We start from the raw sequence: 12,982 nt of genomic DNA, 5'->3' as shown, positions 1-12,982 counted from the left end.
TTGATGTGCTTCTTAAGATATGGGCACCACACAACAGCTGCATATTCTAGCTTTGGCCTAACAAAAGTCATGAACAATTTCTTTAGTATATCGCCATCCATGTATTTAAATGCAATTCTGAAGTTAGAAAGCATAGCATAGGCTCCTTGTACAATATTCTTTATGTGGTCCTCAGGTGATAGTTTTCTATCTAGAACCACCCCTAGATCTCTTTCTTTATCAGAATTCTTTAAAGATTTCTCACATAATATATAGGTTGTGTGGGGTCTATGTTCTCCTATTCCACATTCCATAACATGACATTTATTAACATTAAATTTCATTTGCCAAGTGGTGCTCCATCTACTTATTTTGTCCAGGTCTTCTTGAAGGGCATGACAATCATCTAAATTTCTTATCCTTCCTATTATCTTAGCATCATCAGCAAACATGTTCATATAATTCTGTATACCAAATGGTAGATCATTTATGTACACAATAAACATCACTGGTGCAAGAACTGAACCCTGTGGTACTCCACTTGTGACATTTCTCCATTTCGATACATTGCCTCTGATTACTGCCCTCATTTTTCTATCAGTCAGAAAATTTTTCATCCATGATAGAAGCTTACCTGTCACCCCTCCAATATTTTCCAGTTTCCAGAACAACCTCTTATGTGGAACTCTGTCGAAAGCCTTTTTTAGGTCCAGATAGATGCAGTCAACCCAACCATCTCTTTCCTGTAATATCTCTGTGGCTCGATCATAGAAACTGAGTAAATTCGATACACAGGATCTTCCAGATCGAAAACTATACTGTCTGTCTGATATTATATCATTTCTCTTTAGGTGTTCTACCCATTTAGTTTTGATTAGTTTTTCCAATACTTTCACTATTATACTCGTCAATGATACAGGTCTATAATTGAGGGGGTCTTCCCTGCTGCCACTTTTGTAGATTGGAACTATGTTAGCCTGTTTCCACACGTCTGCTACGATTCCTGTACACAGGGATGCCTGAAAGATCAGGTGAAGTGGAATGCTGAGCTCAGATGCACATTCTCTCAGAACCCATGGTGAAACGCCATCTGGGCCAGCTGCTTTGTTCTTACCGAGCTCCTTCAGCATTTTTTCCACTTCGTCTCTAGTCACCTCTATGTGCTCTATGTTGTTCTCTGGAATTCTTATTGTATCTGGTTCCCTAAAGATTTCATTTTGTACAAACACACTTTGGAACTTTTCGTTTAATGTTTCACACATTTCCTTTTCATCTTCCGTGAATCTATTTCCCATTTTCAACCTTTGAATATTATCCTTTACTTGCAATTTGTTGTTTATGAATTTATAGAATAGACCTGGTTCTGTTTTACATTTGTCTGCAATCCCTTTTTCAAAATTTCTTTCTGCCTCTCTCCTCACTGCCGTGTAGTTGTTTCTCGCATCTTTGTATCGCTGGTATGTTTGGGGGTTCGGCCTCTTCCTGTATTGATTCCATTTTTGTGTCTTTTGGTCTCTAGCCCTCTCGCAATTTCTATTGAACCAATCCTGTTTCCTAGTTCTGCATCTCTGTTTTGGTATAAATTTTTTTGTGCCTTTATCATATATTTCACAAAACTTGACATACATCTCATTCACTTCCTTGCCTAGCATCAAGTCTGTCCAATTATACTCACTAAAAAAATGTCTAAGGTCACCATAATGTCCTCTCCTGAAGTCTGGTTTTTCAACTGCTTCAACCTCCTTATTTTCTTCCAGCTTATAACGCATTGCATACTTTATTCCCAAAAAGACATGGTCACTTTTACCCAAGGGAGGAAGGTACTGAATGTCAAATATCTCTTCCTCCTTCCTGGTAAATATCAAATCTAGCATGGAGGGAACGTCACCTTCCCTCATCCTCGTAGCTTGTTTAACATGTTGATACAAGAATGTTTCCAGGATGAGGTCTACAAATTTACAGGTCCAAAAATCTTCTGTTTTAGCTTCATATGCTTCCCAGTCTATGGATTTCAAGTTGAAGTCACCAACTATGATCGTGATCTATCGTTATCCACTCTCGCTATAATCTCTCTCATTATTGTTATAAGACCTTCACGTTTACTATCTAGCTCCTCCTTTGGCCATGTGCTGCTTGGCGGTGGACTATATGCATTTATTATCATTAGTTTATCATCCTCATGGCAGATCTCTAGTGCTATTATGTCAACTTCTTGTGGATTGGCAGTCATTATTTCGTTCACCTTTAGGTGTTCTTTTACCAGCACAGCAACGCCACCGCCTTTCCTAATTGTTCTGTCCCGTCTCCAAATTGAGTAGCCCCATGGGAATATGACCTCATTTAAAATTACATCTTCAAGTTTTGTCTCCATGAGGGCAACAATGTCTGGTGTCTGCAGCTGTATTACATCACTTAACTCCAGCATCTTCGATCTCACTCCATCTATGTTGGTGTATGCAATCTTCAGGAACTTGTTCCCCCTCTCCTTATTCTTCACTCCCCCTCTCTCTATTGATTTTGTTGGTTTGCCTTCATGTACCACTTTACTGTTCTGCCTACCCCTATCACTTTGTAGAAAAAAAGAATTGATTTCTTCTTCATTCCTGCTCTCATTTAAATGTTTTGCCTCGGCGAGGTTCAGTTTCAGCTTCTCTCTATCTTCTTTTGAAAGATCTCGTCTTAACGACCACCCTTTCCCATCCTCATCACTTTGCAATTTTCTAGCATTCCTTAGTACTTCTTCCATCTGTTTGGCACCGTTTAGGGTGATCCTCAAAGGTCGATCTTTCCCTTTTACGTACCTGCCTATGCTCCTGTAGTCGCACACATTCTCTATGGTTGTAAGACCTTCCACGAGGCCAACAATTTTATCTACTACTTTAGCTTCTTCTACAGCTCTTTCTGACCTAGATATTATCGCCTTTTCTTTGCAGCCAAAAATGATCAGGGACTTACTCCGATCAACTGTGTTTTGCACCAACTTCGGGTTAGATGCCAATTCTTTTCTCACTTCCAGCCTAATGTTTGTTTTATCTTGGTTGCTGCAGTGTTTGACTTCCTTTACTGCTTCTTCTATTTTTTCCTTCTCCTTGGCCACTTGTGCATAAGTGAGTTGTATATCTTTCTTGCACTGTTCTATTCCCTGTGTAACTTCCTCCATCTGTGCTGACAAAAGCTGTTTCTCCTGTTGAATTTCCTTGCCTAACCTATTGTAGTCATTTATGTTTAAATTTACTTTAACTTCTTCCAAAGCTATTTTTAAGAGTTTATTTTCTTCTTCCATGGCTTTGCAATTTGTTTCCAATTGATTCTTATCCTTGCGCAAGTCTTTCACTAAACCCTCAAGACATAAAACTTTGCTATTCAAATGGTCATTACTTTCTTTCAATTTACTAATTATTTCTACATGAGAGTTCACTATAGTATCTAAATTTACCAACTTGTTATGTAGACTGCTAATATCAATGCTTTCTTCATTGAATCCCTCAAAATCAAGCTCTGTTTTATTTTTCCCCTTGCCAGTGGCCATCTTGAATGTTCTTCTCTGCACTGTAAACACTAGGGCAACTTTTTCTCATCCGATTTTTCACTTCTCTTAGCACTTTCCTGTTATCTCACCTATTTTTCAAGAGCACTATACCTTTATGTTCTCTGGGACACCACTCACTACCATCAACCTGTACTACAATACTTAGGATTGTTGAAATATGCTGGAGCTCCTCTGCTGCAAGTGTTGACCCTAGGGGTGTCACCTTTTGAATTTTTGAAGTGTGTGTGTGTGTGTGTGTGTGTGTGTGTGTGTGTGTGTGTGTGTGTGTGTGTGTGTGTGTGTGTGTGTGTGTGTGTGCGCGCGCGCGCGCGTGTGTTATCCTGTCAGTCTGTATCTGTGTGTGTGTGTGTGTGTGTGTGTGTGTGTGTGTGTGTGTGCGCGCGCGCGCGCGTGTGTTATCCTGTCAGTCTGTATCTGTGTGTGTGTGTGTGTGAGGTGCACCTTCATAACGTTGAGAGCCTCGGGGGAGTCTATCAAGACACAGTGGAGCACATCGAGCATGCCGGTTCCCTCGCCGGCTGACCCCAGACGAGAAAAGAGCCAGTTGAGGCGGTGGCTGTTGGCGAACTGTGAGCAGTTGGTGTGGTTCCCCTTGATGACGGCAGCCAGCAGCTGGTAGAGGTATCCTGTCATAAAATAACACAAGTTACACATCAGCCACACAGTTATAAACCTGACCTGCACCAAAGTACTCCCAATAATACTTAGGTAAAGACTAGTTAACCACCTAGACGGGATTAGGTACGTAAACAAACAACGAAATGGCTTCATTTCCTAAATTTGAACATCAGTATTGACCGCTGTGTTAAGTATATCATGTGTACTGCTTTTGTTTACTTTGTTTAAACTTTACATGTTGTTATCTTCCAAATCACTGCAGATTCTTAAAATATACCTCAGTCAGTAGTTTTGTGTACTTATGTATACCTCAAATTATTTGTAAACTTTTAAGATTTGTCCAAACGCTGTGCGAGTTATTGACGTTATTATTTACCATGGTACGACACAAGTGAACACTATAAGAAGAGCTTTATTGAGTTAATTTATAGATTTAGCTTGGCATAAGTCTCAGGAGCAGTGATGTGTGTACTCACCTAATTGTGCTTGCGGGGGTTGAGCTTTGGCTCTTTGGTCCCGCCTCTCAACTGTCAATCAACTAATGTACAGGTTCCTGAGCCTATTGGGCTCTATCATATCTACATTTGAAACTGTGTATGGAGTCAGCCTCAACCACATCACTTCCTAGTGCATTCCATTTATTAACTACTCTGACACTGAAAAAAATCTTTCTAACGTCTCTGTGGCTCATCTGGGTACTAGGTTTCTACCTGTATCTCCTTGTTAGTGTCCCACCCGTGCTGAAGAGTTTGTCTTTGTCCACCCTGTCAATTCCCCTGAGAATTTTGTAGGTGGTTATCATGTCTCCCCTTACTCTTCTGTTTTCCAGGGACGTGAGGTTCAGCTCCTTTAGCCTTTCCTCGTAGCTCATACCTCTCAGTTCCGGGACGAGTCTGGTGGTATAACGCTGAATCTTCTCTAACTTTGTCTTGTGTTTAACTAGGTATGGACTCCAGGCTGGAGCTGCATACTCCAGGATTGGTCTGATATAAGTGGTATACAGGGTCCTGAACGATTCCTTACACAAGTTTCTAAAGGCAGTTCTTATGTTGGCCAGTCTAGCATATGCCGCTGATGATATCCTTTTGATGTGGGCCTCTGGGGACAGGTTCGGTGTGATATCAACCCCCAGATCTTTCTCTCTATGTGTGACACGGGAGCAGTGATGTGTGTGACACCTGAGCAGTGATGTGTGTGACATTGGAGAAGTGATATTTGTGACATGGGAGCAGTGATGTGTGTGACACGGGATCAGTGATGTGTGTGACACGGGAGCAGTGATGTGTGTGACACGGGAGCAGTGATGTGTGTGACACGGGGGACAGTGATGTGTGTGACACGGGAGCAGTGATGTGTGTGACACGGGGGACAGTGATGTGTGTGACACGGGAGCAGTGATGTGTGTGACACGGGAGCAGTGATGTGTGTGACACGGGAGCAGTGATGTGTGTGACACGGGATCAGTGATGTGTGTGACACGGGAGCAGTGATGTGTGTGACACGGGATCAGTGATGTGTGTGACACGGGAGCAGTGATGTGTGTGACACGGGAGCAGTGATGTGTGACACGGGGGACAGTGATGTGTGTGACATGGGAGCAGTGATGTGTGTGACATGGGAGCAGTGATGTGTGTGACACGGGAGCAGTGATGTGTGTGACACGGGAGCAGTGATGTGTGTGACACGGGGGACAGTGATGTGTGTGACACGGGAGCAGTGATGTGTGTGACACGGGAGCAGTGATGTGTGTGACACGGGGGACAGTGATGTGTGTGACACGGGGGACAGTGATGTGTGTGACACGGGAGCAGTGATGTGTGTGACACGGGGGACAGTGATGTGTGTGACACGGGGGACAGTGATGTGTGTGACACGGGAGCAGTGATGTGTGTGACATGGGAGCAGTGATGTGTGTGACACGGGAGCAGTAATGTGTGTGACACGGGAGCAGTGATGTGTATGACACGGGAGCAGTGATGTGTGTGACACGGGGGACAGTGATGTGTGTGACACGGGGGACAGTGATGCGTGTGACACGGGGGACAGTGATGCGTGTGACACGGGAGCAGTGATGTGTGTGACACGGGGGACAGTGATGTGTGTGACACGGGAGCAGTGATGTGTGTGACACGGGAGCAGTGATGTGTGTGACACGGGAGCAGTGATGTGTGTGACACGGGGGACAGTGATGTGTGTGACACGGGAGCAGTGATGTGTGTGACACGGGAGCAGTGATGTGTGTGACACGGGGGACAGTGATGTGTGTGACACAGGGCCAGTGATGTGTGTGACACGGGGGACAGTGATGTGTGTGACACGGGGGACAGTGATGTGTGTGACATGGGAGCAGTGATGTTTGTGACACGGGAGCAGTGATGTGTGTGACACGGGAGCAGTGATGTGTGTGACACGGGGGACAGTGATGTGTGTGACACGGGGGACAGTGATGTGTGTGACACGGGAGCAGTGATGTGTGTGACACGGGAGCAGTGATGTGTGTGACACGGGAGCAGTGATGTGTGTGACACGGGAGCAGTGATGTGTGTGACACGGGAGCAGTGATGTGTGACACGGGAGCAGTGATGTGTGTGACACGGGAGCAGTGATGTGTGTGACACGGGAGCAGTGATGTGTGTGACACGGGGGACAGTGATGTGTGTGACACGGGAGCAGTGATGTGTGTGACACGGGAGCAGTGATGTGTGTGACACGGGAGCAGTGATGTGTGTGACACGGGGGACAGTGATGTGTGTGACACGGGAGCAGTGATGTGTGTGACACGGGAGCAGTGATGTGTGTGACACGGGAGCAGTGATGTGTGTGACACGGGGGACAGTGATGTGTGTGACACGGGGGACAGTGATGTGTGTGACACGGGAGCAGTGATGTGTGTGACACGGGAGCAGTGATGTGTGTGACACGGGAGCAGTGATGTGTGTGACACGGGAGCAGTGATGTGTGTGACACGGGAGCAGTGATGTGTGTGACACGGGGGACAGTGATGTGTGTGACACGGGGGACAGTGATGTGTGTGACACGGGGGACAGTGATGTGTGTGACACGGGAGCAGTGATGTGTGTGACACGGGAGCAGTGATGTGTGTGACACGGGGGACAGTGATGTGTGTGACACTGGAGCAGTGATGTGTGTGACACAGGGCCAGTGAGAAGACTGTCAGGAAGTGTGTCGAAGACACACTTCCAGACAGCACAAGACCACATTAAGTGATGAATGGTAACTTACCATTCACTTACCTTGTGAGGTAAGTGGCTAGTCTTACCTCACTAAGATCCAAAAGGTAAATAAATATAAGTTGATAAATTGAGAGAAAAAACAAGTGTAGATGAGGAGGAAGAAAGAAAGGGTTGAGAGGTCATGGAGAAAGAGACTATGAACAAGTGAGTGCCACTGTCAGAGGGAGTAATAGAAATGATTGGTTAAGAATGACAAGGAAGTGTGTGGAGTTCCAAATATTGTTAATGAATAAGAAGGATTCCTTGGTAGGATGAGGTGGTGATATGAGCACTTGATGACAAGAAAATCCAATAGACGTTGTGGATACAAAGTGAATGAGAAAGGGAAGACAATTTAAGTATATTGGGAGCAAATATAATTAGAAAAGTTCAGATACTCAAGAACAAGAAATAAATGAGGAGATTGGGATAAACAATGAAATAACATCATAAAAGTACTGAAAGCTCTTTCAGACTAAAAGAAATAAGAGGAAGACTTGGAAAGGAGGGTAACTGAGAATGAATGTTAATGATGAACATTAGAGAATGTGAAATGGTTCAGAGAAGATTTAAAGTGGCGGAGAGAATGTTGTGAATGTCTAACGGGTGGAGGCTATGAAAGAGGAGCCAGTAGGAACATTATTGGATCTGACGGTGGGAGAAGAAAGATATTATGCTTTCTGATGTATCAATGTAAGAGGTGAATATATTTATGATAAACTGAAATGTGACAAAGTTGCAGGTGCTGATGATGTATATGGAGGAATTACTAAATGTTCTGTAAAGAAAGCAATAGAGTGCATGTGGGAAATTCGGCAGAAGGCAAGAAATAAAAGCAATATGCCAGGGAACTATTTTTTTGCACTGATTTTTTAACTGTGCAAATATAGCAGAATACAGCGACTGAGAGAATGAGAGAGAGGCGTTAATTTGCTGAGTTAAGTGGGCAATGTGTATGTAAGGACACTGGCCGCAAGTGTAATAGAAATTAGTGACAAATTGATCAGTGATGAACAAAGTGGATATTGTGGTGGTGGAAGAAGGGGGGGTGGATCACACGTCGGCATCAAGACACCCTTCAGAGAGAGGGAATGTTAGACACGCTGTAAGGTGTACATTGCATTTTTGGACATGGAGAAAGCATATGATAAAGTTACCAGAGAAGGAGTTTGGAGAGTAATTGGTGTGTAGAGAGTTGGCAGAATGCTACCGAAGTGCTGTGGAATGTTCCTATGTAGGAAGCAGAGCATGTGTAAGAATTATTGGTGTTATGAATGAATGAATGACTGACTAATATTAAGGTAGGTGTACATGAGAGTTGTGTGATATCTGCCCTGGTTGTTCCGTACACACATGGGTGTAGTCACGAGGGAGGTCAAGGTCACAATGCCAGACACGAGTGTAAACATCGTGTAAAGACTTAATACCAGTAATTAGAGCATGACAAATTTTATGTGAACAGATGGGATAGATTTTAGAAGAAAGTAAAAGGAAGATTTGTAAATTAGTTTAAAATTGTATTGTGTTAACAGACTGTTCAAATAAAATAGGGATTCAAGTTATGGAGGTGGAGAGACAAGGAAATTCTTAATGTGGCACAAAATAATGTGTGACATCAACAGTGAAATGCTGTTAGTGGTCACCGTCTTAATACCCGGGATATATGAGTGATAAAAGACGAATGTGTGTAATTAAGAACGAGAGCAGAGTCAGCTAGCGAAGAAGAGTGAGAGGCAGTGAAGGCCTTGGTTAGGAGAACTAAACGTTGAATGGATGCAGCCCGAGGTGTACATAAAGTAGTAGTGTTTGTGAAACATTGTGTGGTACCATCGGTGCCATATTTATACATTAGTCTACCAAGCAACAGGGTAGGGCCTCACAAAAGCAAAGATTTTGTATATATATTTAGCACTTTGTGAAACCCTCTTCTGCAGATTTTTAACAAGGAGCCTCCAAGCTTTAAATAGCTTAGGGCCACACCATGTCTATATCCTGAACTGGTTATGAATACGTAAATTCAAGCTTTACGGTAGAAACAACTCATAATCTAGGGTAGAAACAACTCATAATCTAGGGTAGAAACAACTCATAATCTAGGGTAGAAACAACTCATAATCTACGGTAGAAACAACTCATAATCTAGGGTAGAAACAACTCATAATCTAGGGTAGAAACAACTCATAATCTAGGGTAGAAACAACTCATAATCTAGGGTAGAAACAACTCATAATCTAGGGTAGAAACAACTCATAATCTAGGGTAGAAACAACTCATAATCTACGAAACAGGTGTTGAATGAGAACTTAGGAGAATGGAGTAAGAAATTAAGTGTGGAGACGTATAAATAATCCAAAATGGGCCCGAATATTACCGAGATGGGTTAGTCACGTTGCAGGAATGGATTATTGCAGACGGGGGAAGAAAGTATTTTCAAGTAATATGATGGTTTGACATGAAGTTAAAATCTGGGAATAAGTTGGGTGGACAGGGAATGAGTGCGTGAGGAAGCAGTGAGTAAATGTGTGAGGGAGAAGTGAGTGCACGAGAGAGCGGAAAGAGTGTGGGATAACATACAAGATATGGTAATGGAAAGGCTAGAGAGAAGAAGATTGGAAGGTTAAATGCATTTGTATGGTTCACGAGGATCACTATACACCTGGCCTTATAAAGCTGTAGATTGGTGCTGTTAATGAATGCTGTATAATGCTGTATATATTGCATTGTGAAAAATATAGTAAATGAAGGTGCGACAATGTAAATAACCATCCTTTTTTCATATATTACTTATTTTTACTTCGCTGAAGTCTCTCCAATGAACGAGAGATATGGAAAACTTGTAATGTATGTATGTATGAGCTAAGTAGACTTAAGTTGGCACTTATGGCAGCTAAACAGGCACTAGCTGCTCCTTGTAGCGTTGAGGAAGATAATAACAGGAGCATATAAGCAAGGACACATAAGATGTCTGTTGTCATGGGTCAAATTGCTGGTTGAAACTCATCATGACGGTCACAGACCAGGCTGTGCCATAAGTAACCTGACTATAGGGACACTAGTCATTTGTTAGATAACACACAATTTGTAAGGATCAAAATGACTTTAAAATACATGTTACTTGTCTTTAAGTGAGAAAGCAGCCGTCGTAAGAGCAAGAGCCATCATGCTGGCCGCACCTGATATAATATCCCAGTCGAGGCCGGCCTCCTCCCCGGCGAGAGCCACCAGGTAGCCCTGCTGGGTGATGATGGTGATCTTGTCGATGGCGTCCAGGATCAGGTTGAGAATGCCTTCTTCTTGGAACAGGTCCTGGCGGTTCCTCAGGGCTCGTAGCGACACCTGCCTCTCGTTGTGTTCTGAACGACAACAATAATTACACTGCAGATTCTGTTATTTATTCCCTCGGTGAAGTTATCCCTTGTCTAGGGTGAAGCTCTTCTTATCATACAGACAAATGACATTGCAAACAATATTATCAAATATTAAACATAAAAACATAACCTGATCATCTAATGATTCAAAAATATAATATAATAATAATATAATATTACTAAAATACACATGTGGTAAATATATAAAAGTTCACTCAAAAAGAAAGTAATGAAGTGAATGAGATTATTTTTATGTCTTTGATGGTGCTGGGTGGACGGGTGGGTGATGGTGCTGGGTGGACGGGTGGGTGATGGTGCTGGGTGGACGGGTGGGTGATGGTGCTGGGTGGACGGGTGGGTGATGGTGCTGGGTGGACGGGTGGGTGATGGTGCTGGGTGGACGGGTGGGTGATGGTGCTGGGTGGACGGGTGGGTGATGGTGCTGGGTGGACGGGTGGGTGATGGTGCTGGGTGGACGGGTGGTGATGGTGCTGGGTGGACGGGTGGGTGATGGTGCTGGGTGGACGGGTGGGTGATGGTGCTGGGTGGACGGGTGGGTGATGGTGCTGGGTGGACGGGTGGGTGATGGTGCTGGGTGGACGGGTGGGTGTTGGTGCTGGGTGGACGGGTGGTGATGGTGCTGGGTGGACGGGTGGGTGATGGTGCTGAGTGGACGGGTGGGTGATGGTGCTGGGTGGACGGGTGGGTGATGGTGCTGGGTGGACGGGTGGGTGATGGTGCTGGGTGAACGGGTGGGTGATGGTGCTGGGTGGACGGGTGGGTGATGGTGCTGGGTGGACGGGTGGGTGATGGTGCTGGGTGGACGGGTGGGTGTTGGTGCTGGGTGGACGGGTGGTGATGGTGCTGGGTGGACGGGTGGGTGATGGTGCTGAGTGGACGGGAGTAGTAGGGAGTAAGACTCACAGGCTCCTTTTTTTTTGGGGGGGCGGAGGACCCCTGTGAGTTGTACGACTCACAGGCTCCTTTTTTTTTTGGCGAGTGGACCCCTTTGAGTTGTACGACTCACAGGCTCCTTTTTTGTTTTTCTGGAAATTCGTGTGTAGCGTGTCGGGGTTTTCAGGTAATTTTTTTTTTCAGTCACAGATTTGGAATTAGGGAATTCTTATAATGAAAAATAATGTCATACGAGTTTGTTAAAGTTATTATAAGAAAAATAATTTCCGAGACATAGAAGTTTGTTAAGGCCTTATGGGAGAAATTCAAATAACGTGTGTAGCACTTTAGGGCTTCCAGGAGAACTCTACGGACATATTTTACATGTTTTCAACTTACAAAATCGTCTATGTAAGCCTTAGTTATTCATATAAATTTAGAAAATCACCTGTGTAAGTCATGGTTTTCAGGGTTTCGTACATCACACCCCCCTCCCTCCCCCCTTACCTCGCAATCTCTCACGTCACCTTTATTTACTTTGCGCCCAGCCAGCCAGTCGGCTCTTAATCTTATCTTATCTTCATAATATCTGGACCGTCCCTCCTCTCTCTCTCTCTCCTTTCATTCAGTTCAACTATTTTCCAACATCGTATGTTTGCTCCTTTTCATTAAGCAAGTCAGTATGTTTGCTCCTTTTCATTAAGCAAGTCAGTTTTACACAAATAAATCATGTTAGTAAGCAAGTTCTAGCTCACGTTCCCCACCTTAGTCCCCTGTCGTATAAAGAATACTATCATTCCAATCCCTCTAAAATTTAAAAATAATCATATTTCAAATGTAGTTCAATACAGTAATTAGTTACCAAGCTCCAGCTCTTGTCCTCCGCCTTAGCTCTCTCTCGTATCTTCGTTAGTAACAGTCCAATTTCCCTGAAATTTTTACCCTCTGTATTTCAGACATAGTTTAGTAAATGCAAACAATTATCAAACTCTAGCTCTTGTCCCCAGCTTAGTTCATTTGTACAAAATCATTAGTAACAGTCCAAATTCCCTGAGATTTTTACCCTCTGTATTTCAGACACCGTAAATAAGATCAAAACAGTTACCAAGCTCCAGCTCTCGTCCCCGCCTTAATTCTCTTTCGTATCTTTGTAAATAACCCATCAATTTCCCTAAAATTAAAAGCAGACATACTTCAAAGTTAGTAAATAAGATCAAGTCAGTTACTGAGCTCCAGCTCTCGCCCCCCACCCTCTTCCACCCTCGAGTCTTTGTAAATAAACCATCAATTTCCCTTAAATTGTTACCCTCTGTATTTCAGACACCGTAAATAAAATCAAG

The 12,982-nt window shown here is 43.6% G+C and overlaps 1 protein-coding gene across 1 annotated transcript in view; it reads right to left on the bottom strand.

Moving 5' to 3' along the window:
• The window catches only part of LOC138357483 (ryanodine receptor-like), a 253,397-nt gene that overhangs the window by 34,001 nt on the left and 206,414 nt on the right, over nt 1-12,982 (bottom strand). The window contains exons 14-15 of the mRNA XM_069314340.1: nt 10,554-10,733; nt 3,971-4,155 (exon numbers count right to left, since the gene is read on the bottom strand). Of these exons, the coding sequence (XP_069170441.1) occupies nt 3,971-4,155; nt 10,554-10,733 (365 nt within the window). The remainder of the gene's footprint in view (nt 1-3,970; nt 4,156-10,553; nt 10,734-12,982) is intronic.

Source organism: Procambarus clarkii, chromosome 78 (assembly GCF_040958095.1).
Source record: "Procambarus clarkii isolate CNS0578487 chromosome 78, FALCON_Pclarkii_2.0, whole genome shotgun sequence".
Lineage (NCBI taxonomy): Eukaryota > Metazoa > Arthropoda > Malacostraca > Decapoda > Cambaridae > Procambarus > Procambarus clarkii.
This window is presented reverse-complemented; position numbering and strand designations above follow the sequence as displayed.